General features: G+C 34.6%; 1 protein-coding gene across 8 annotated transcripts in view; it reads right to left on the bottom strand.

Moving 5' to 3' along the window:
- Window positions 1-1,170: 1,170 nt before the first annotated feature.
- The window catches only part of LOC136036083 (RYamide receptor-like), a 151,490-nt gene continuing 126,608 nt past the window's right edge, over window positions 1,171-26,052 (bottom strand). For 7 of the 8 annotated variants that reach the window (XM_065718061.1, XM_065718067.1, XM_065718063.1 and 4 more), the window contains 4 exons: window positions 19,729-20,031; window positions 13,031-13,099; window positions 4,042-4,179; window positions 1,171-2,068 (listed from right to left, as the gene is read on the bottom strand). In XM_065718061.1, the coding sequence (XP_065574133.1) occupies window positions 1,679-2,068; window positions 4,042-4,179; window positions 13,031-13,099; window positions 19,729-20,031 (900 nt within the window). In that variant the 3' untranslated portion in view covers window positions 1,171-1,678. The remainder of the gene's footprint in view (window positions 2,069-4,041; window positions 4,180-13,030; window positions 13,100-19,728; window positions 20,032-26,052) is intronic. The other variant, XM_065718068.1, reaches the window with a different exon arrangement.

The raw sequence follows: 26,052 nt of genomic DNA, 5'->3' as shown, positions 1-26,052 counted from the left end.
AAATAAACCGAGTTTTCATAGCTGTATATTGGTATCTAAGCTGCGATAATCATAATCTAAATTTGCTTTTTCTCAATCTTCTTCTTTTCATTTTCCTTCTAAAAAATAATTCATTGGGGAGTAAAAATGAAAATAACCTTTTATCTTCCCCATTTTTTGATAGTGCTTCTATATATATATATATATATATATATATATATATATATATATATATATATATATATATATATATATATATATATATATATATATATATATATATATATATATATATATATATATATATATATATATATATATATATATATATATATATATATATATATATATATATATATATATATATATATATATATATATATATATATATATATATTACTAAGCAGAGACCGTTTTAGGAGAGGAACAAAGGGGAAACTAGCCCCGGGTGCAGAAACTTTAGGGGCGTAAAATCTTCAATAAATAATATAAAGGTTATAATCCTTTTGCAATTTGAAAATAATGATATATAGTAATTCATAGTAATTAAAATGCAATTTGGAAAAATAAGTAAAAATAGTTATTAAATTATTAATTAATTAGTAAAACAAGAATAAACAAAGAAATAATTAAATAAAAACAGTTAGCGATAATCAAATAGTTTAAATAATAAAAAAAATAAAAATGATTGATTAATTAATAAACTGAAAATAACTTCGTTAATAAATGAAAAATTTGTTAAAGTTTGGTGTGAAAATTTATGGGAGACAGGGGGGTTGGTGCTGATTAAGATTTTACCCATGCAAGAGAGGCCCGAACCACCACTGATACTCAATTATCGACGGCACCATCAGAAAATATTCTAGAGTGGGAGATAGCCTGGTCAATATCCAAATTGACTTTGGACTGAGTCTTCCCCTGCCTTCGTGGCTGTATTACAGTTTTGTATTCATTGACAAGCAGACGAATGTGGTGGTTAAGTTCGGCTTTATTTGAGGATTGACACCAAAAAGCCTCAAAGAGAGCTGGGTTAGTCGTAAAAAATTCTTTAGGGATCCCTTAGTATCTCTAGGCCCTAATAGTGGGACCAAAATGAAAGACCGCAGCTGTTCTCAAAGGCAGCTCTTTTTTCAACCTTAAATCTTACTACGCAAAGAAAACACCTATAGAAAAAAGTGAGATGGAAACATGTTGAAAATAAATAAGTTTATTCATTTGCATAAACAAAAGACAAATTTGGTAATTAGCAACAAAATTCTCGAGAGGAATAGATCAAAGCCGATAAAAAAGTAAAAAATAAAAATTAAATACACAAAATAAATTTCTCGATTAGTTTTCTTTTCTGGTAACACAGACGGAAATGGTTAATCCTTAACGAAGACGTAGAATTAAAATGCTCTTCCGTATTTATTCTTATGAGGTAAATATTTTATAGGAGACAGATGTTCTTCACAATCGTTAGCATTATTTTTAGCTATGTAGCAGTGTCCAAGTTTCTTTCTAGTCAATCATAATTGAAAGTCATTAGATGTGTCGTAGTGCCTTTTATAAAGCACTGATTTTTGGGCACTTTGTAGGTCTTAATAGTGAATATCATTTCCACATCTTTCAATAAAAGATCTGACAAAAAAGATGCCACGACTCTCATGTATTTTAAATGACAAAAGTATTTAACCACTAAGATTGCAGAGTGAAGAACTCAAACAGCTTCTTTTTCACAAAAGACTCGGAGCTCAACTTTTCCTTCACTTCTCCTTGGAGACAGATTTCTAAATACGATTTTACAAACTCCATTGCTTTCTTTTTGTGTTTCAGTTGTCACTGGGACAATGTCACTACTTTCAGAAAATCGAGGTGACGTTCTAAATGCTGGCAAACTGTTACGATTGTAGGTGCTTCCTCGAGTGGGCTGGGATGAAAGCAGTGGTCGAAGTGTGGACCCGCGCTGAAATCGAAGACTAGAATTACGACTTATGTAAGAAGAGAACGTGTTTCCGCGCTGCAACATTTCAGCATCCATGCCATCAAAGGATTCTGCAACTGGAAAGCACTTCCTACACCCCATTCGATATGCGAGGGATGTCATTCCCTAAAATAAAGCTGTATTTTAAAACAATTTTGACTAAGCATGTATAGTTTTAATATAAAACAAAGAAGAAAAAAGAGTTTCTTTTCCAGAAAAATTCTTAGTGGTAAGGACTCCGTACAATCTAGATAAATAAAAAAGAAAAAGAATTCATATAAAAGTGAACTACAACTTCAAAAGCAAAAGCGAATTGAAATGAGGCTATTTAGGTTGAGGCTGGATATAAAGTTGAGTTTGCTAGCATATTTTTTGAGGATGAAGGGTGACAAATTTCTGAAGGATGTCCTTTTTGGCCATCCATCGATATAGCCGAATGAAAAGGAGGTCGTCCTCGAATAGGGTGGCAAGGGGTTGCAAGAAGAAATTAGAAGGAAATTAAAGATTTTGGAAGGGGGAAAAAAGGGAAGCTTAGAACAGGTTGAGTGGGAGGAGTTTACGAATCTGTATTGGCCTCACACAGTTTGCTACTGCAGTGAGTTGCTGTTCGTAGTAGCACTATTAGTTTCCTGGAAGCATTTTAGAGTGCATAAAATAAAACTATGTGTCAACTTCAAGGGTTTTATTTACTTACTGCGTCTCAAAACGGCTGAGCTATTTATTGTTTGAAGTAAATACATATGAATAATCCTTTTCATTTCCGAAGTAACTTACGTTCAAGTATTCAAAATTAGTGTCACTTTGATTAGTTCTAATACAATTTAGTTCTTAATACAGTTCAAGTTTAGTTCTAATACATTCCATCAAATAAATGGAGCCCAGGGGATTCGGGTACTTGTGTAATATGAGTCACTCACTCAAGTTTACGATGTGTAAAACTCGAGAACAAACCGGTTTCGTCGACACTTTAGGAATACGTTTGGGCTACATATTTATACATTAGGGGGTTGGGGAGGGGTAAAGTATAGCAGGTCTACATGCAAAATGTGTTAGGACAATTATTCTGCATATTATGAAATAGTATACAAGTACTGTTTCTTTTCATGGAGAGAGGGCTGGATATCCCGTTATTATTTAAAAACAATGAGAAATTAAATTGGAAAAAAAATTTCAACTGAAAGCAAGGAACAACAGCCTCCTCCTCAAAACCCGCTTTTTACGCTAAAGTTTTTTAATGGAATTTTAAAACAAAGCTTATTTTTCTAATTAAAAAACCTTTCAGGAGTCATTCCTAAAGACTTAGGACAAAAAGTAAAAACTTTGGCGTAAAGAGCAAGGTCCTGTGGAAGGGGCAACTCCTTTCATATACATGATAGTTTCTGAATATTTCTGTGTTTCGTAATTGTTTCTAAAAGTGCATAACATGTGCACTTGTAGTGGAAGTGTCGTTATCATGTGCAGTGCTCTTGATGAACTGCATATTTAAGTTATTTTTAGATTACACAGGCATATAACGTGACGAATTAGCCGCTAGGATTAATTCCATGCTGATTAAAAAAAATAAGTTTTTTAACTGAAAGTAAGGACCAACATTAAAACTTAAACGAACAGAACTTGAAACTTAAAACTAACAGAAATTGCTCCGTATATGAAAGGGGCTGTTCCCTCCTCAACGCCCCGCTCTTTACGCTTAAGTTTGGCTCCTCCTCTCAACTCTACTTTTTAAAACAGTAAAAACTTTAGCGTAAAGAGCGGGGCGTTGAGGAGGGAACAGCCCCTTTCATGTACGGAGTAATTTTCTAAAATAAGGCAAATTTTTCAGGCTCGTAACTTTTGATGGGTAGAACTAAACTTTAGGAAACTTATGTATTTAAAATCAGCATTAAAATACGATTCTTTTGACGTAACTATTGGTATTAAAATTCCGTTTTTTAGAGTTTTGGTTACTATTGAGCCGGGTCGCTCCTTACTACAGCTCGTTACCATGAACTGTTTGATAAAGTTATGGTATATTTTGAGTTAGATTCTGATGCAGTGTACATGGCTTCCTGTTTCTTGAAAAGTAAGTTAACAAAAAAGAGGAAAATTTGTTTCCTTACCTGTCGAAATCCTGCGTGAAAACAGCAGTATATAAAGGGGTTATAGGAGGAATGGCTCATCGCAGTCCAGTGACAAATGAAATATGCATAGGATATACCTGTCCAACTGTCTATACTAGGCCATAAGTCATACATAAGCTGAAAGAAAAGAATTTTCCTAGAATAAAATGAAGTGGTAGTCTTCGCAAGTTCTGGAAATTTTTAAATATGGTAATATCGGGTCTCGTTCGTATCCAGGAGTTAGAACTCATGGGAGAGTTAACTATGGGAATATAGAATAGCTCATTTTATAGGTCATTTGGTACTTTGCTGCATACCACCAACACTCAAGAAGTGAAGTTAGGTTAATCCTAATGAAAAATACCAAAACATCATGAAAATATAATACTTCAGAAGAAAATTGGGGTATATATTTGCACATTAGGGGGCTAACCGGAATAACCCCCATATAGTAAAGTAAGAAAGTGAGACGACACTAAGCCCTTAAGGCCCAAACTGGCGGTGCTGATCTTCATTTTGTAGCCCTTTAGCTAGGAAGTGATGGGGGGAGGGAGTGCGGTGCCAACCATTCTGTGCATTTGCACACCCTTCCTGTGTACCTTTTCCAGAATTCTCCAGGTACGCATTTAGACTCTGGCTGAGCTTAAAGAGTAACACCACTAACCCCCGTCCCAAACTAAATAACTCGACAAGGATCAGGAAACAGGGATCGAACCCATGCCCCAAGGACATGGAATTTTCAAACCAACACCCCAACAACTTAGCCAAGACGGCTCCAAGAATTTTTAAAGGCAACTTGAATCTCTAGAAACATAAAGCCTAAGTTATATAATACCAATATATTCTGTTACCCGCAACTTGTTTTCCACGGAGCGTAAGCTGATTGTTTCTTAATAGAGAGAGATAAAACCGGTTTGTTCTCGAGTTTTACACTGTATAAACTCGAGTATTGGTGGCATAATACACAAGTACCGGTCATTTTATGTAGCTCTTCGTAATTATTATACGGTTTGCAACCAATTATGAGGTGGTTTCTTTTTCCTTGGACAGAGCCTTGTTTAGGCCTCAAGAGAGCCAAAACTCCTGATAAAACACAAAGCTACGAAGAATGGCAACTCAATAACTAGATTAAAAGAGCGATAACAATCAACACAAGCGTAAATGCAATTTTTCTAGCAGGCAACTCCTTAATAGACAGTATCCGTAGTTCAATTATCTTGGGATTTTCTTACTTTCCATCCATCCATGGATGAAAGTAAGAAAGGGCTAGACTTTTTTTTAGTAATTGCTGATAATTTTCATTTATTTTGGCTGCGAATTGGAATTCGTTGAAAGGTCTCTTGCAGCGATGAGCTTAGAGAGCAATTAATAATTGATAGTTTCCGCTCAGAACAAACGTGTCTTTAATCGCTTGTTTTAAGAACATAGGCTTATTATTAATTTGTAGGTTATAGCCCAGAAAGGATTATCCATAAAATTAATTTTTGGTCCACAAGAGACGTAAAAGGGTATTAACAAGAATCCTCATCAGTGAGAGACTGGAAAAATCTTTTGATTCCCTTTGGGATCAAAAATAATCCTTAAATATCTAAGTAGAATTGGAGCTCTACACGAACTGAATGCAATTTCAGAAGAAAAAACAGATAAATATCGTTCGTTTTTATGAGAATAAAAGGCATAATACACGAGCTTCTTGTGTTTTTCAGTAGAACTTTCCACAAACTCTAATTTATTTTTGAAATTGATGCTTACCTTGAAGAACAGGCACACATAGAGCTGTATTATCAATGTAAAAATAGTGATTAGTGCTATATAGGAGAATAATATTCTACAATTAAGATAGGAAGTTGAGCTAGTAGCAGAAGTATAGGAATTGTCAATTATGCCCCACCTAGATCACCCCGTCAATTTACATTATGTTCAGTCCATTTTACATCATCTTAACATCAAATATTAAACATTTTCATCCCGACATTAAACATCAACACAGGTCCTTGGAAATCAAAGTTTGATCTCATTTTTATACTTTTTCACAATGTGAACACGAGCTCTGCCCCACATCGATCACCCCATCAGTTTACCCCATTTTCAATTTAATTCACATCATTTGAAGTGAAATTTTCCAGAAATTTTACATTTTCCCATCATGATTTTTAAGGTCAAAACAGGTCTTGTGAAATAAGACCCTGATGTATATTTTGCTTATATTCAATACTATACATATATATTACTGATAAAATGTAATAATTTAATTTGATTTGATATATAATGGATAGTTTGATATCAATATCTAAATAATTGTTATTATCTTTCCCTTTTATTTCAACAGCCTTTAAAATCATACCTTTATCTAATTTTTTAAATTTCTTTTCAAAATCAGCTGCTGTAGAGCCAAATCGTTTTGGTGCAAAGATATAAACCGCTTCACCTAATTAATAGTAATAACGAGTTTTTTTTCATATATTTAGTTTTTACACATTTCATTGCTTTAATTGCGTATTCCATTCTAATGTCTAAATCTTCTTTCCTAATAGTTCAATTGCATTTATTTTCCATTTTCATTTCGCCCGAAAGTTTCTCCATTTATTAGCTGATGATTTTATTCAAAAAAATTTCTGAACCGGGAATAATTTATTTAAGAATATGATTTCCGTCTAACCTTTCACAAGTCTCTGATAACGCATATGGTTAGAGCACTTGACTTGAAAGACAAAGATCTCGGGTTCAATTTTAGCTGTCTGCAATATTTTTAGTGATTTTACATATGAAATGAAACAAAACACAGAAAGATTGCATAAAATATCTTTACAGACCAGCATGGAAGAGTTGGTAAAGCGATTAACTGATCATTGGTTATGATCCAACAGTTCGACTCTCACTGTTACCTCTTGTATCAGTTAATGTCGGAAATTTTCATTTAAAATGGTGCGAATTCAATCGAAAACGGGGTAAAATGATAGGGTGATCTAGGTGGGACAGAACCCAGGCTCACATTGTGAAAAAGTAGGAAAATGAAACCGCGCTCTTGTTTTCTAAGGACCTGTTTTCATTTTTAATGTAGGGATGGAAAATGTTCAAGACCTTAAAATGATGTAAAATGGATTGAAAATAATTTAAATTAATGGGGTGATCTAGGTGGAGTAGAATAGGAAATTCCTATTACCGATTTAGACTTATGTTCTTTCATTAATTTTACGTTTATATACTTCCATCAGTCCATCTGCGGTAATAAAAAACCTGAGCTAATAAAACCGACTCAAATTCTTTATCAAACTGGCTGAAAACACTGGGGGAGGAACGTCATCGTGAAAATCCCTGCTGAAAACTAGATAACATCATACCAGTTCACCCTTTAAGAATCGAGACCTGTCCATCATGGCTGTATCCAGGGGGCTTGGCTGTTTACTCCTCCCCCCTTCCAAAAAAAAAAAATGTCGGAGTCGTAAAAATGTAACAAAAACCAAATTTGATGCGTTTATTAAAGGTTTTTGTAACCTTCCCCTCGAAAACCAATTTCTTATTGACCCCCCCACCCCCGACAAAAAATCCTGGATACGACCCTGCTGTCCACAGAAAGAATAATAATGGGTAATGTCCACAAGGAGTACATACGAAGATTTTCCCGCCTTAAGTACCTTTCCTTTTATGGACTACCTGACTTCCAATTTACAGTTTCTTGATACTTTTAAATAGATTGAGTATTTCAAAATTTTAATAGATAGCAACTTGGTCTTCCATTGGGCAATATGGCACTTTGATGCCAAAACATGGCAGAAAATGCCACTTTTTAATGGCGTAATTTTTTTATCATTTTGAAAGGGCTATGTAGCTTTCAATTTTGAAAGGGCTATGTAGCTTTCTAATAAGCATTCCCTCAATCTGATAGGATGGTCGGCTTTATACGGTCACCCTTGGGAAACAAAAACAGCAAATAAACGCGCATCCGCGATATTCCTTCTGGAAAAAGAAAAATACAAAATTCTACACTTTTGTAGGCAGGAAGGACAGACGTTATTTTCATCAAGATGGCTTCCCTTTTAGGGTTCCTTTCCCCGTCTTTCAAAAATATGGCATATTTTCGCATGCTTGTAGCGTGTGATGTGTAGCATTGATGTTAATGAATTTTTTATATTTGGAGTCAACATAAAAAGTTAATTCTTTTCATGTATTAATTGTTATAAAAACTCTTTTTTTTCAGTTTTGGTTACTATTGTCCCGAGTCACTCCTAACTTGCAGTTGGTTATCACAAACTCTTTGGTCTACACGACATACTATTCTTCATGTATTTTGGAGTAGTCTATAGGTAGAATATTCTAGAATTCCTTCGTTTCTTTATTCGTTTCATTTGCCATAATTTCCCTTTTGCTGCCCAATTTGGCATGTGGGGATAATTTTGCTTGGGGAATCGTCGGGGGAATTTCAGGCAGGAGGAGTATTTTTGTGGGATGGGGGGGGGTGAATTTTCTGCGGGGTAGAATTTTAGGGCGTAGGGGATTTTCTGAGGTGGATTTTTCCGCAATGGATATTTTCTGTGGGGAATTTTACAGGGGGAATATGTCGGACCCAATTTCATGCTGGAACCAGTTTTATTTCCAGAATTTGCACTTAGACTCTAAATTTTATGTAAAAGAAAAAAAAAAGACATCTAGAGATAAAAGAGTTTCATTCCGATTTATTGACGTAACCTTTGATAAAGAATTAAATACTGGTTCTAAGTAGTTCCAAGGGAAGAAAATTCCAGGTTCCAAGAGAAAAAGCTTGAAATTTCAATAAATATAATGCTGGATCTTTCTTTCCTTTGAAACCAAATATAACAGAGGTTAATCTCTGCTTCAACTTGATGTGGCATCTCCTTTCTTTAAAATCTTCAAACAGAAAAAAGATAAGCTGTTAGTTCTGTTCTGTCAAAGGATCAGTTATGTAATACATATAATATCGCCACAGCTTCTCTGCTCATAGAATTAATTCATACTTATCTTCCTCGCCCCCACCAGATAAAGTCTAAGAGCTAAGCTACAATTTTTTCGCTAACCTTAGTATTTGTGTGTTTTTTTTTTTTTTCAATTGGGCAGCTAACTCATTATTATTTGAAAGCTAAAAGATAAAGTCTAAGAGCCAGACGTTTGTACAGCTATGCTACAGTAGAGCAAGCCTATTCTGCATGCGCCTGCTAACAACACTTTGTTTGTAAAATAAAAAAAAAGAGATTAATATGTGGTTTTTGCTGCAAAATTGGTTAAAATGAACGATAACATCCCTCTGTTCAAAACTGATTTTCTTAAATTAATTTTTGTAAAAAGAGCAAAGAGCTGGTTTTTAATTACTGAAAAAAAATACTGAACTTGGCTAATAAATTACAGGAAGGGGTTAATATATTTAATCCTTGACGCCTCCCACCTACCAAAACAAAAGCTGTTGTTAACTTGAAAAGCGTTGCACCAAAAAACTCAAGAAGTCTCGTATATCGAGACTTTCTATAATCTAAGACTTCTAAAACTTTCTAAGTATCAAGACCAGTGTTCAAATATATACAGATGATGCTCCAAGCAAAAGGTACTTAATCTTTTTGATTCCACGAAAATGTTGCATAAGGTAAGCACGCACGTTGGAGTGGATAGGGGATTTCAGCCGCCATATGTTGATAGTAATTTAAAACTAAATCGTGCCCACAGGATTTGTATTGACAGTCTGTTCTATTGGAAATTTTGATTTACCATTAGAGAAGATTCCCAAACATTTTCGTTACGACTTGACGTTATCACATAATACTTGGAATGTTCTCATGTTAGTGGCATCCATGTGACCTTTAAATTAGTGTGGTGAAGTCAAAGCATCAGAAAATGGATCAACTGATTTTCAGCACTTCATGAGTTTAAGGAAATAAAACTAGACAGATACAGAAAAACAGAAAAAAATGAAAAAAACAGGAAAAGTAGAAAACTGATTCAGAAAAAGACAGATACGGAAAAAAACAGGAAATACAGAAAAACTGTATTTCCAGATGGTATAATCTAAATACTTTTTATGTAATATGGCAGAGTTGTGGCAATTTTTTCCAGGAAACGACATTTCGACTTCTGAGTAAAACTGGAACACAAAGTTCTCGTATTAATTTACATCTGCAGGACAAAAATAAGACAAACAGAGAGAAGAAAATAAACAACAAAGTAAAAGGCAACACAGTCAATAGAAATATAAACCATAAAATAAAAAAAACATATTGTTAATTTTTAAATTACAGATACGCTTAAAAGAGTAAAAACAACAACCATGCCTTTCGACAAGTAGCCACAATGCAATTTATAATCAGTTAAAAGTGTATAAAAATCAACACATCATTAAGTTTGATTTATAAGTTTCTTTAGTTGCCTATCTTTGAATTTAATTTAAGTTAAGTAAATCAGCTCAAGTGACATTACCTTACTGCCTCCCATGTCGAGTCAAGGCACTTAATGGATTGGATAGTTGCATAAACTATGACCGTTATGTATGGCTATTTATGTTCAAGATTACATTTTTTTTTCTTCGTTTGCTTTTATTTATGTGAGTGCTGTCTGTGCATTTGATTAAGTATTTTAGTTTGTGCATTTGTATTCTCTTACCCCATTCAAGCTCCAATTCTGGGGGATAATTCTTTGTAGTTATCCTATTTTTATTATGATTTTAGGTAAAACAAAACAAAAAAAATTATTGCTAATAGCTATACAGGTTGTTCGCCTGTATAACGGACAAAAATTATCCAGAGACAGCACATCCTTATAAGGTAGGAAACGGCCAGTAACCTTATATGAATCCTCGGTGAAGCTGGTGGTAACAGTCAAACTGTTTTAGAAATCACTATTTTGGGCCTCTACCATGCTAAATCTCAGTAGAAAGCTAAATCTCAGTCAAATTATCTAATAATGGTATTCAATCATGTTCAACATAGAATTTAAAATTAAATGGAAATGATTTTTTTTTAATTACGATTTTCAAAAATTAGATCAATGCTAAAGAAAATAACACAAGTAGTCAATCATCAACACGGATGTCAATTGTCAACATGGAAAATGATTTTGAATATGAATAGATAATACAGAAACACAGAACCACAATTGTTAACACGGAAAAATTATTAAGTATAATAAAGGAACTATGGTTATGGTCCAGAATTCATTTTCCCATATAGATTACTACCGCTATTACTAATAACTAACAGCAGCACCAGACCACTTGAGGTCAACACATATTTCCACACTCCTCTTCCACCTCCATCTAATCAAAACTTCTCTATTTAGCCTCTCTTATAAATTTCTGATTTCTTTTAATGCCTTCCTTATGACCTTTTCCAACCCCATTTGGGGACGATGTGCCGTTTGTTTGACCCCAGATGTAAAGAGAATATCAATCACAATTTCTTTGGATGTTTAACAATCACCCTAAGCAACAAGCAAAGAAATACACTTTTGTGTGAAAAAGCAGCTGCTTTTCCTAATTAGTTTATAATGTGCCCAGAAATTCAAGTTTAATAATGTCGAATTCGCGCTTCAAGGATTGTTTCTTTATCATGATCAAATAAAGGCTCGTGGAATCTTTTCCCCGAAAACTTTTACAACAGACATTTCCAATAGTTCATACTTGCAGTTGAAATGAATTCTGACCTTCAAGAAGAAGCTCCTAATGAGAAAAGTGTATTAAGGCTAAAATATTAAAAAGAAGGGTTTTAATAACACATGTAACGTTTAGATTGACTCAAAATTCTGCAAATAGATTTATCTCTGGAGCTCTGCTGATTTTTTTTTAAATTCTACAAAATTTCATGTTTTGCTTCTAACTTTATAACCTTCCTCTTGAATATGATGGTCAAGAAGACGATTGGTGTAATTTACTGCATTAGATAACTTCTTTTCCAAACTATTTTACGAGAAAAGCTGCACGGACCGCCTTTTACAATTTTTTATGCCCATATATTACAAGTTGACTGTACATTATCGGTCCATTGACTGGGAAATGCTGTTTAAGCACAAAGTTGCCTTCTGTTCCGATATATCAGGGTCGAGACCATTATGGATGTTCCTGTCCCGACAACCCAAACATATCCATTTTTGTGTCACAGTAAAAGAAATACTATTACGACTTTAGCTCAAGTAATGAAGTAACGCAACTGTAGAAAGAGTTCGCTAGTATTCGCCCAGTGGATTAACAAAAGAAATCGACTGCTGCCAGGAATTGTGGCAAGTTTTATGCCACACAGTGCCTTGCAGTGCCAGTTTTATGCCACATATCCATACCTCTGATCAACTGTTACATTTGATGAAACTTTGTCTTCAAGCAGTTCAAACTATTTCTTCCCTGTACCCAGACATGCACAAAGGGATTTATTACAGAGGGAGATATAATTAAAAAAAAAAAAGGATAGTCAATTGCAAAGAAAATGTGACTAAATATAGGAACAATCCTGAGATTTTGGGGGCAAAGAAAACTCCATCCTGCTTATGTACCCCTATAATTCCTCAAAATAATAGTTGGTTTTCCCAAAACTAATGTAGAGCAACGATAGAAAAAACATTACTGAACTTCTAATTAATTTTCAGATTTTCCAGTGTGGTTGTTGTAAAATCAAAACATTACGGTAAAGAGGTACGCATTTTATTTTATATTTAATATAAATTAAAAAATATTTAATTTATATTTAAACATGAAAGAAAATATTTTTTCTATCACTCTATCTTTAAAGTAGTTTTAAAACTTTTACCATTAATTGTAACCAAAAAGTTGTCTCTACATATGAACAGTAAATGGTCAAACAATGATGAGATTTACAACCAAAATGGAACACTACTCGGAAAATCTTTTGTTCGACTTCCAGAGTAAATCGACGGAACTTTCCAAATGGTATTGAAAAACTAAAGACAATAAAGAAGAAGGAGGAATTAAAAGACTAAGAAGAAAAGAATCAGTCATAATTGCTGCATTTATATTTAACAATAAAGAAATAAAGATACTTACCAAGAAACCGTTCAATGGCAACCAACACAGAGCAAACACTACAACAACTGTTATCATCATCTTGATCATCTGTAAAACACAATTATGTTTAGTTTTCTATTCCTATTTTCATTATCATTGTAAAGAGAACTTGAACATTAAGACATTTTATTTTTTTTACTCCAAAGAAAACGTTTTACCGTCAAATTTTACTGACTCTTTGGTTTAACCGTGTTAAAATATTTACACCCCGCCCCAGTCTCCAGAAGAAGTATTTTTATTGTACTAAAAAAATGGACTGAACAGTAGGAAGCAGGCATAGATTTGTTACATCAACAATATCCCTATAATATAAAGAAACCATTCTAATACACGAGCAGGTAAGCCATCAGTTATCTGACGAGAAAGTGGCGACAATAGAGGGTCAAGCCTAAAGTGCTGGTTTCCCCACCATAAGGTGGTTTTCAAGAACCTAAGCAAACTTTTGCTGGTGTAATGGGAGAAAATGCCCAAAAACCTTGCCAAGATACGCGTTGTCTTTAGCCGACTTCTTCTATAGTAATTTTTCATTTGATGTCATGTTCCCCCATAAATTAGAAGTGCTCCTAAGGCAAAAATTCTTTAATTCTTTTTTCTCAATTTGCAACTCTAGTCGGTTAAAAAGATAACTGCCAAAAACATACTCTGAGAAATTGATTCTGGAGAAATTTGACAAAAAAAATAGAATACTATATAAAAAATCGTTTTCGCTCTTTTTATTCATTTTAATGTTTAATGTTTTCATTTTTTGTTTATCAAAACAAAAATTTTGTTTTATTTAAATTTTAATGTTTTCATTTTTTGTTTATCAAGACAAAATTTTTGATAGATTTCCATAGCTAAATTTTATTGCTGATTATTTGGCAAACATTCACAATTACTACCATCAGCACACGATGAAAAGACGAAAATTTTGACGATATGTATGCTTTCCTTTACAAGATCAGGTAAAGAATCTACCAGAATTTTATTTCATATTTTATTGTACCATCTTCTGATAATATAATTTCTCTTCTTTTCTGCAGAATTTGATACAAAGAAGAAAACAATTTTGAAATAATTTGTCAAAACTTCGTTTAAATCATCTGTTCTCTTTTCCTTCCCGCTTCATTCTTTAGTCATCTCCCATTGCTCGTTCGGGACACAGCTTAGATACCAATATACAGTTATGAAAACTCGATTTATTTCTGGGACACAGTACGCGGTCGCGATGCTAGTGGCTTAGTGGCTGGAGACAGGAAACTTGTATTGGTATCTAATTGGTGACAGGAAACTGGTATTGGTATCTGCCTATGGTGTTGTAGTACGATCTACGCGTCGGAGTGCGGGCTTGGAGGAGGCGCCAAGTTCAGAGCTCTGTAGCATAAGCTTCTCATGGGCAAGATAGGAGTTTTCATAACTGTATTAGTATCTAAGCTGTGGCTCGGTACTACTGTTGATGCAAATACAGCTTAGCGTTATTTCTCTTGAATCGTTACTACTGCACTGGTCGACTACACGGGTGCTCAGGCTTCGCACACTTGCTATTTTAATGTCAGATTCCTTTGTCAATGGAAGTTTCGAAACTCCAGAGATCGTAAACAACTTGCTCAGGGTATAAAAGTCCCCTGCCCCCACCTCAAGAAAAAACTGGAATTGTGACACCCTACTATATTTGCAAGGATTTAGGGGCCGAGCCTGTTATTTGCCTCGGTTAATTGATAGAGGGTGATATTGGCTGGGACCAAAGATCTAAACGAGACAACTGGACTTCTACTAAAGTAAGGTTTTTAGTTAGAAGTGTAAATATAACAAATATAAAGAAGAACTTAAAGTGAAGAGAAATAATGTTAAAAGATATTTTCAACTTCAAAGGAATTAAATAGGAACTTCAAATCTAAAAAACAAGAGAGATTGAAAATTTAATCATGACAAATTTAAGCTTTTTGAGTGAAACTTTTCGAAGTTACGTCAGGCGTTCTTTGTCTCAGTTTAGAATAAAAAAAAAGTAGACAAAAAATTTACAGTTGTTTTGAAAAGGAAACAAGAGCCAAGAGCTCATATGGCCTTGTGACGAGGTCGGAAGGGCCAAGAGCCAAGAGCTTCTTCCCACCAAGTTTAATTACGATCTCTCCACGCTAAGCGTTTTCCAAGATTTATAGTTTCCCCCTCCAACTCCCCCTAACGTCACCGGATCCGGTCGCGATTTAAAATAAGAGCTCTGAGACACGAGGTCCTTCTAAATATCAAATGTCATTAAGATCCGATAACTTGTTCATAAGTTAAAGATACCTATTTTTTCAAATTTTTCTACATTAACCGTCCAAAAACATGGTCTAATCGGGGAAGTGAATATTTCTAATTTAATATGGTTGGGTTCCTGATACGCCTGCCAACTTTCAGCGATCGCTATATTGATCACGTATCTAGTTTCGGATATTCTTCATGTAAAAAATGGGGTGGTCCGGGATTCAAACCTCAAACCTCTCGCACCCTAAGCGAGAATCATACCCCTAGACCACAAGCAATACTTAAGAAGAAGCGAGAATCATACCCCTAGACCACAAGCAATACTTAAGGAGAATAATCATTTGTTTTATCGCCAAATAGAATTCTTTTCAACAATCTTCTTCGCTCACTCCCCCCCCCATATGGTCAAATCAGGGAAGAGACTATTTCTAATTTTATCTAGTCTGGTCCGTGATACGCCTGCCAACTTTCATCGTCCTAGCTTATCTGGAATTGCCCAAACTAGCAAATCCCCCCAACTCCCCCAAAGAGAGTGGATCTGGTCTGGTTATGTCAATCACGTATCACGGACTTGTGTTTATTCTTCCCACCAAGTATAATCACGGTCTCTCCACGCTAAGCGTTTTCCAAGATTTCCGGTTTCCTCCTCCAACTCCCCCCAATGTCACTGGATCTGATCAGAATTTAAAACAAGAGCCCTGAGACACGAGGTCCTTCTAAATATCAAATTTCATCAAGATCCAATCACCCGTTCATAAGTTAAGAATATCCACTTTTTCCAATTTTCCAGAATTGCCGAATTAGGCCTCTGAACTCCCCCAAAGAGAGTGAATCCCGTCCGCTTATGTCAATCGCGTATCTAGGACCTGTGTTTATTCTTCCCACCAAGTTTCATCCCGATCTCTCCACTCTAGGCGTTTTCCAAGATTTCTGGTCCCCATCCAACTCCCTCCAATGACACTAGATCCAGTCGGGATTTAAAATGAGAGGTCTGAGTTACAAGGTCCTTCTAAACATCAAATTTCATTAAGATCTTCGCAAGTTTAAAATACCTCATTTTTTCTAAGTTTTCCGAATAAACCCCCCACCCCTCAACTCCCCCAAAGAGAATGGATCCGTTGCAGTTATGTCAATCACGTATCCAGGACTTGTGCTTATTTCTACCACCAAGTTTCATCCCGATCTCTCCACTCTAAGCGTTTTCCAAGATTTCAGGTTTTCCCTCCAACTCCCCCCAGTATCACTGGATCCAGTCGGGATTTAAAATAAGAGCTCTGAGACACAGTATACTTCGAAATGCCCAATTTCATTAAGATCCCATCACCCGTTCGTAACTTAAAAATACCTCATTTTTTCTAATTTTTCCGAACTAACCGTCCATCCGATCCTCCGCCAGATGGCCGAATCGGAGAACGACTATTTCTGATTTAATCTGGTCTAGTCCCTGGTGCACCTGCCAAATTTCATCGTCCTAGCTTTTCTGGAAGTACCCAAACTAGCAAAACCGGCACCGACAGACCGACCGACAGAATTTGCGATCGCTATATGTTACTTGGTAAATACCAAGTGCCATAAAAATGGAGAAGCTAAATCATACTCCATAAATATGGGTGAAGTGAATCCGGTGAACTGATTAAAATTTGATGATTGAATCCGGTGAAATATCCAGTGAACTGATTAAAATAGTATTTTCAGGAAGAAAAATCAGATTTTATTACTGAACTCAAGAGAAAGCTCCAGAATTTTGCAAAAATAAAGAAGAAAAAGGAAAGCTGGATTACATTGATTTGCTATGTGAACTCATTAAAATGGATTCGATCATTGTATTGATGATTCGTGGATGAAAAATGTATGAAATTAAACGAAGTTAGCGAGTAGCTTCTGATTAATTAAAAAAAAAAAAGAAAATCAAATTTTCAGGCAAACTCTCTAAACATCAGAGTAATCCAGGAAATGACCAAAATAGCTTCAAGACCATGACTATAATTTAAATTACTTTTATCTTTTTCAATATTAAAAATGTTCCAAAAAGTTTTTAACCAAAAACTCACAGTTGAAAAGTATTTGGGGTCTTAATTAAAAAAAAAAAAAATAATAATGAAGCTGAAGGAGAAATAAACTGAAAGTTTTGAAATCAAACTTCAAACACACGTTTGAAATTTGTTTAGTAAGAAACAAAAAATGGATAGCAAAGAAAAAAGAAGACTTCACAGTATTCAGGAAAGACATGAAGGATAGTGTTACAAGAGGAAAAATGTGTTCCGAATGAAGAAAACAACATAAAGGAAGTGACACAAGGTAAAGTTGAGAACAATTAAATCAAAGAGCACAATTATATAAGACCTAACCAAACTTCGATCGGCTAATAAATATTACACAAAAGAAAATAAACTAAAAATATTAGCCATCGGCTCTCATAATGTACCAACAACAAATGTGTTGTACAAAAAAATGCGTGCTCACAAAACATTAACAATTTTGAATGTTTGAATATCTTTTCCATTGCCATATTTCTTTGATAATTTTTGGAGCATTGATGTGAAACATTTGTTTCATCAACCTCGTTTTTGGAGCATTCAGATGAAACCTTTGTTTCATCACCTTTGTTTCATTTTGTAATTTCCACTTTGTAAGTGAATGTTAAAAGATTTAAATAAGTCACAAGCTGCACAAAGGGAGTCAGTCCAGAAATATAAATATTACTCGATGACGTACTTTTTTTGTTCTTTTCTCTTTTTTTTGTATACGGACCTTCTTCATTTCTGAAGTAAGTAAATTTATAAGACGGTGCACAAAAAATTAACATCAAGAAATTTGGAGTGTATTTTCATAATGTTCTGGCACCACGAAATGTTAATTTTAGCACCAGTTAATTTTAGCACCACGAAATATAAACATTTTTTAGAGTTATTTTCCACCATCGTAATTTTCTGGCAGTTTTTTTGAAAATTTTTCAAATGGGACAACGTCTGCGATTTTAGCTTCTATAGTGAGATATAATTTTTTTTTTTACCATAAACTGAGCCCGTCCACTGCATGAAAATTACAAGATAAATGAGGTCCTGAAAATAAAGTTTTGTATCCAAATTCCTCCTTTTCTGTAGTAGAAATTTATTAACAGGTGCAAGAAATTAACACGAGTTAGTGTTTTTTAGGAATAAACTTACTATTTTACATGTAAATTTCACTTTTTCTAAAGAATTTACAGACAAATCGTCTTTGCATCGGTTAAAGGGGAAATTGCCAGAGAATTGCCAAAGGTAAATAATCTAGGGAAATTGCCTTTGGATTGCTTTAGGTACCCAACTGCCTGACCATATTTCAAACAGTAGGCTGTACGAAAAGTGGAGTTCAATTCCACTTTTTAGGGTTAAAATGAAAGAAAGGTTGAGATGCCTAGTTCTGGGGAATGAAGGCGACAGATTGCCAAAGATTGTCCTTTTTGATCAACCATTTAGAGCTAAATGGAAAGCAGGTCGTCGTCGGTTTGGGTGAGAGGAAGTCCTAAGGAAATACTTGAGGGAAATGAGAACTTCCTGGGACAGTTTAAGGGGGAGGTTTTGAATAGATTGGGATGGAGGAGTAGCGTACTTTGCTGTGTTGGCCTACAGCGGCTTGGTGCTGGGGTGTTTTGTTAGCAGTAGTAGTAGTAGTCTTTTATTTCTATAAGTAACAATCAACGGAAAGTCTTTCTCTGTGTGGTAAACGATGTGCCTACATGTTGCTAGACCTACTGATATGATAATTATCTGTATAAGATAAAGTTCCATTCTTGTGGACACTTTTCCTTTCCGAATTAAGTAGTTCAAATTGGAAAAAGAGTTGAAGAAATAGAGAGAAAATGAAAAAAATTACTTTAAACTCTCATTACCATGTCGAATATGTTTCAAGTTTTCATTCATTTTTAAGCCAAGCACAAAGATTCAGAGAATTGTTTTATAAAAATGGAATGAGCCTGATTTACCAGGACAAAATCTCACACGAGTAAAGCCATGCTTTTTGTCGTTAATGGTAAATATACTGAGACATATTACCAAAGAAAAGTTTTTTAGCCGTGTGTTAACTTGACTAAAGTAATAACATGAATCTAACATTCATAAGCGAACTATCCGTAAGCGAAAATGCTCCAATAATAAGATTTAACTCAGTTCAAAAGGTTAATGTACCAGAAATGACTTTGAGAGTCTATTGGGTAAGGTGGTACTATACTAAAAATATTTTTCTTGCTAATTCCATTAATAATGTACAAAAAGGCCTAATTCTTAATTTTTTTCTGAACTGCTTCTGACTATATTCAACCCAATTTCTAAACCATCGAAAATCCGAATAGCTAAGTCCCTTCCCCCAAAATTGAAACATGGTTATGCAATAGGCGGTCGATAACTTCTTTTAAGATATAAGCATATTTTGTTTTTTAATTTGTTCTTAGGGGGAGGAGGCTCAATATTTACCTTTCTTTTAGAAGCAGCTATTCTTCGATCGCGGTTCAAATTAGCTTCACCTGGTACACGTTTTCCCCATAACTCGAATCCTATCCTACCATAGCTAAATAGTATAATTACTAATGGTAGGACGTACTGAGCCCCAAATAATGCCAAATTATAATAGTATTTGTGTGACTGGTTACTCCAAATGTCCAGACAAAGCGGCAAGTTGTTTGTCTCATGGTACTCTGTTGGCTGTACTGTTTGCGAAAAGAGAGCAATAGGGAGTGCAATCAGCAATGCAAAATTCCAACAAATTAGCATGACTACCTGGAAGACAAAATTTAGAATCGGCCTTTTTATTTATATATAAAATGCTAGATAAGGTAAAAAAAATTCCCCTACTGATACTGAAAATCTTTACTCAGCTAGAAAATACTGGTGACCCACCATCAATGCTGCCCCATAGCTACCTCTCCTCTGCTTAATAAAGGTGGGAATATTTATCATTGCCCCTGTTATTGAACAATTAGAGTTTCTTGCCAGTTAAGTAAGTTATATGAGATCATGTTTTTTGGTTATTTTCGGTCTTTTCATCAATGGGTATGGGTAAGTTACAAGAGTGGTGGCTAGCACAAAGTCAGCAAAAAATAACCATGACTATCTAGAGTTTGGCATTTCTTGGCACTTCTTCTTCAAATGGCCTAGACGGAAACCAAATTGCATTACACTAAAAAATCTTTTCAAACGCTCGTAAAACTGTTTTTAAGTCAGTTTTTCAAATAATTTGAAAAATAGATAACTGGTATTATCTCTTGTGTTCAATATCCCAATTGGATTTCCGAATTTAAAAAGAGGGATAGCACATTCTTTCATAATAATCGAAGCATAATACTTTCATAATAATCATAATAGTAAACCCATTTTCAAATAAGAAATTAATTAAGTAGTTTTTGCGTTTTGACCAAAACATCTATACTATTTTCTTAGTACTTATTTTATCATACATGGACGCAGAATTAGAGGAATTAAAACCCATTGATGCACTGCATTGAGCACTCGGTGCAGAACCTAAAGTCACCTTACCTACACCATTGAAATTTCTTGCAGAAATATTTTAGATTTCACTTTCATCTTCTACATCTTTCTTTTTCATTGAACGATCTTATTGGCATCGATAACATTTTTTAATTCGACTACAGCACTGACGTGGTTTCTCTGTAAAACATTCCATAGAATATTCCTCTGAATTCTATGTGACTCAAGTGATAAGATTGAAAATTACTTAAATTAAGCTCCCAAAGTCTCATTCTTGCGCTTATCCAAGACTCTTTGTAATCAAAGGACATCGTGTTCAGGTTCAGGTTCATTTTAATAATAAAATAAGTTACAAAATGCCCAGAGCCCGGCTGAGAAGACAAATTCGTAATGCACGGGATGGAAAAAACTTCTTTAAATAAATACAACATCCATACTTCACGGAAAGCAGGTCGTCCTTGTCTGGCTTGGGAGGATGTCATAAATAAAGATTTGAAGGAAATCGGAACTTCCTGGGAGGGTGTAAAGAGGGAGGCTTTAAATAGATTAGGTTAGAGGAGGAGCGTGCGTAGCTGTGTTGGCCTCAGGCGGCTTGGTGCTGTAGTGAGTTATTAGTAGTAGTAGTTGTAGTAATTAAACATATTCCCCCGTCAATTGCCCGGTCAACAGCACCACCCGTTGACGCGTCCAGCGAAATAAACACAAAAATAAATAAAAGATACGAAGAACCCTGGAGAATGCCTCCAGGCATTCTTTTCCAGGCTTTTATGGTCCAGTACCATAAAAAACCATATAAAATAAAATTTTTATTTTATGTGTTTTTTTATATGTGTATAATGTTTTACAGCACTGACGTAGTCTCCCCCTCTTTCTGCCACCCCACACCTTTCTTTCCTTTATTACTACTCCTGACATTTATCACAAACTACTTCTGTTTTTCCCTTTATAAAAAATTCCATAGAATATCCCTCTGAATTTTATCTGACTCAAGCGATAAGATTGAAAATTACTTAAATTAAGCTCCCAAAGTCTCATTCTTGCGCTTAACCAATCAAGAAGACTCTTTGTAATAAAAGGGCATCGTGTATAATGTTTTCAAGATTGACGGCTCATCTGATCCTCCCAACATTCTCTGATTTTTTTCAGACATGAAGAGAATGGAATTGATTAAAAGCTGTATACATTTTTTATCGTAGAGAGATGACCAATCAATTCCGCTTAATTCTTCCTAAGATATCTTTACATTATCAACCAAAATACTTAGGAATATATCGTCCCTATTTACATGTAGTTGCCGGTTACATGAAGCTCAATTTTCAAAGAAGAAAAAATAGGGAAACAATCGACGTGTCTGAAATCAAAAAAATATGCTGATTTTGGAAAGAGCACCGAAAAAATGTTGTCAATAATATTGCGGGACTTGATAGTACCAGTAGGTATTATCATTGAAGGACATAAACCATAAGTTAATCATCTCCTTCCTCGGCGGAAGACTAATGTCAATGCTGAAATCGACCAACACAGAATTATCTTATGTCAGTGAATTTATTGTCTTATTAATTACAGAATCAAAATAGTACGAAAATCCGACTCGAATGAAGGAAGATGGGTAGGGCCTGTATGTCAGAGCTATAAAAGAAAACGTTTGTAGTTGTTTGTTTCGGGAATGTAAAAAATGGAATGGTTCCACAGGATCCATAATCGGGCTAAAACCAACGCGTTTGGTCTAAGCTTTCTTCAAAAATAAAAACTTTGCATTTATAATCAGTCTCCGAAAATATTTTTTTGGGACGTGGAAGGGAGATAAATTGGTAAGAAAATAAAACAAACGTTTCGATTAACTTACGAAAACTTATAAGTACACCGAAATAAATAAAAATAAAGTTAAATCCGATACATTCATCCGCAAAATTTTAAGTAATCATAATAATGAAACGTGTCAATTTCACTTTATATGTCGATGAATCGGTTTCTAAGATTCAGCTCGGATCCAAGCGTGCGATTAACACAACAATAGGATATCCCAACAAAATATCGGTATGGTGTAACCCACTTAGCGACAGAATAATACAACCAGTGTCAACTTGGTATGTATTGCTTGTTCAGAGGACAGGTTAAGACATAATCAGTGCAACTCCATTTACTCAGTAAGGAAGGATATGTCTACCATGTATTTTTTTTGGCCACATCATACAGTATGGATGTTCTTAGAAATTGGAGGAGGACTAATTTGACCAGGAACCATAACTTTTACTTTCCTTTTAACGGCCAACACTAATCGAAGGGCAAAAAATTTCCCATTGCGCCACCAAGGCCACGCATGGCATTGCCTCAAAATTTCAATTTAACTATTTGGATGAAAACGACCGGAAGGTCTAAAAATATGTTTACACCGGCGTATGGTGCAAGTGGTCCTAAGGACAAGGTATGGATTGTATTTATTATAAAGAAACTGACAATGAATATAAATTAAACTACATAAGTTTTTCACTTGAAAAACTAATGAGAGACACCCAAGCTTATAATAAACAATCCTTGTGCTAAATATGGGAGGTATTATAATCCCTTTCGACGCTTTACTCCAACTTTAGAGTGTATTTCACTGGAAGCATAATGGAATACAGCAAATAAAGCCGGTACATATTTGAAGTATGTCTAATACGTTAATACTTTTGTTTGATTTGTTTTGTATGGGTTTTTGATAACTGACACTGAAAAAAGCAGGCTGGGGGAAGAGGTGCAACAACTCTATATATAGGATAATCTATGTTAATTTAAGTTTTAAGCTTCTTTTTTGGTGCTATTAATTTAGGTTTTGTTTTATTAATTACTCATACGAAGCGTGTGCCTCAAAAACGACCAGTTAAACATTTAAAAGGGCCAATTTCTTTTGAAAGAGTCAAGCGGAAACATATTTGTTTAACGTTTAACATGTTTTTAGCCATTAACTCAAAAAGTCTTTGTTGTTGTTCATTTGTTAAGACAAATGTTTTTTTTAACAGATTTCATGGTAGATTTCGAGCACAAGAACTTAAGAATGCGAAGCATGAAAGTCAAATGTGTAAGTTTATTGAACTCAGTCCATGTTTAGTCTGCTAATTTGTCTTGAATGTGGCCAAACAGAAAGCAGGTCGCTCCAAATAGGGTAGGACGATGTTGTAAGGAAAGATTTTAGGGAAATGAGAACATATTGGGAATATGCGAAGAAGGAGGATTTGAATAGATTTCAATGGGGGAGTGGCGTTCGTTCCTGTGTTGACCTCAGCCAGCTTGCGGCTACAGCGAGTTGTTCGCAGTCGCAATAGTCGTATTCTGAACACAAACATTTAATTTCTTGTGTGTCAAATAATATGCTTCCAGGAGTATAGGTCAACCAATTTCTGTCAGTCAGCACTTGCTATCCTTCATACCAATAGAAATTGATGACAAGAGTGAGGCGGAAACAATCATCATGCGATCCAATTTTGCTTATGCCAGAAGTCGTCACATGTATTTTTCGTTTCTTGTACTTTATTCCGATTTGGGAAAAGCAATAAATTGGCGACTGAAGTATTTACCCTGGAAATTGGAAATCCATCTATCATTTTAATTAATACTAAATATTGTTTTTCATTATTCACGTTATGAAGAGTCAGTATATATTATTGTAAAAACGAAGTCCAGAGAAAACAAAAGATAGATCGTCATTTGGGTTTTGCAGAAAGCGATACACATTTTAAGCAGTTTAGTTTTATTTGTCAAAACATTGACAAAAAAAGAAAAAAAAAATCCAGATTACTAGGAAGAACTATCAGAAGTAGATGTTCATATTTAATGGAGTAAATTTAAAGTAATTGTCAATTTTTCAAAGTTGTAAATATTAAAGAAAAAGTGTTTAAAATATACGTTGTTTTATGTAAAGCACAAAAACCCTGGACCTTCAAGAAGTCCAGGGGGCGTAATTGATTGATAGCAATTTATGTCCCTTTTAGATTAAATTATTACATGACTTATTTCTGCTAATCCTACGTTTTGATATGGCTCTTCATCGCTCTTTCTTTTTCGAAAACATTTTAAAATTAGTTTCTGTTCGTTCTTAGATGACACAGTTTTATTATTGGTTAAAGGGAGGAATAATCTAGAACGTTTTCAGTTTTTCTGCTTAAGAATTACAAATTCAAATTGTATGTTGAATTTTGGATAATATCTGTATATTGAGTCAAACTTTTGGTCAATAACAGTTTGCTGCACTGAAGCTTTAATGGTATCTTTACAGTCCAATTTTGGGTGGAAGGGGAGGGAGATTATTAGTCATAAAAAAGGTACGGGAGACTGGCGGATATGCCGCCGATCCCTGGCATGGCTACACGGTAGGCTTATATATGTTGATTCTCATTATCGCTTGTCTTCTAACCACAGACAATGCAAACTTCTTCTTGATGTCATGGCGTCACCATAGGCAACCAAACTGGGAAAAATACGACTTGTTACTTGAAGTTTTCTCCTATTTAGACCGTTCTTGTGGTCTATTAAATAAAAAAAAAGCTTTTTTCAACCAAAAGTAAGGAGCAACATTAAAACTTTAAACGAACAGAAATTACTCCGTATATGAAAGGGGCTGTTCCCTCTCCAAAGCCCCGCTCTTTACGCTAAAATTTTACTCTTTCTCTCAAACTACTTTTTAAAACAGTAAAAAACTTTAGCGTAAAGAGCGGGGCGTTGAGGAGGGAACAGCCCCTTTCATATACGGAGTAACTCCGTATATGAGTTCCTCCGTAACTCATATACGTAACTCGTAATATTCGTTTTAAGTTTTAATGTCGCTCCTTACTTTCGGTTAAAAAAAACAATTGTTTTTTCATTTAATTTTTGAACGTTTTTGAATTAATGCGTGTTTTGATTTTGGCTCCCCGCACGTGAATAAATAAAACGAAATTTGCATATTAATTAATTTTTTGGCTAAATGGCTTTCTCATAGCTTTGATCGGACGATTTTGAGCAAAACAGGAGCAGGGGAGGAGGCCTAATTACCCTTCAATTCTTTAGTTACTTAAAAAGGCAACTAGAACTTTTAATTTTTTACGAACATTTTCATTAGTAAGAATATACGTAACTTACGAATTAACTTACTTAACGGACTTCTATAATCGTATGCTTTTATTACGTATATGAGGGGATTCGCCCCCTCGTCAATACCTCGCTCTTTATACTAACGCTTAAATTTTGTCCCAAATCCTTAAGAATGACCCCTGAATCACAAAGGCCGTAGAATAAATAGTTGAAATTATTAAAAAATACTTTAACGTAAATAGCGAGGTATTAGGAGGAGGTGAA

This window comes from Artemia franciscana, chromosome 15 (assembly GCF_032884065.1).
Source record: "Artemia franciscana chromosome 15, ASM3288406v1, whole genome shotgun sequence".
Taxonomy (NCBI): domain Eukaryota; kingdom Metazoa; phylum Arthropoda; class Branchiopoda; order Anostraca; family Artemiidae; genus Artemia; species Artemia franciscana.
Note: the sequence above shows the minus strand (reverse complement) of the source record. Positions and strands in the feature narration are given on the sequence as shown.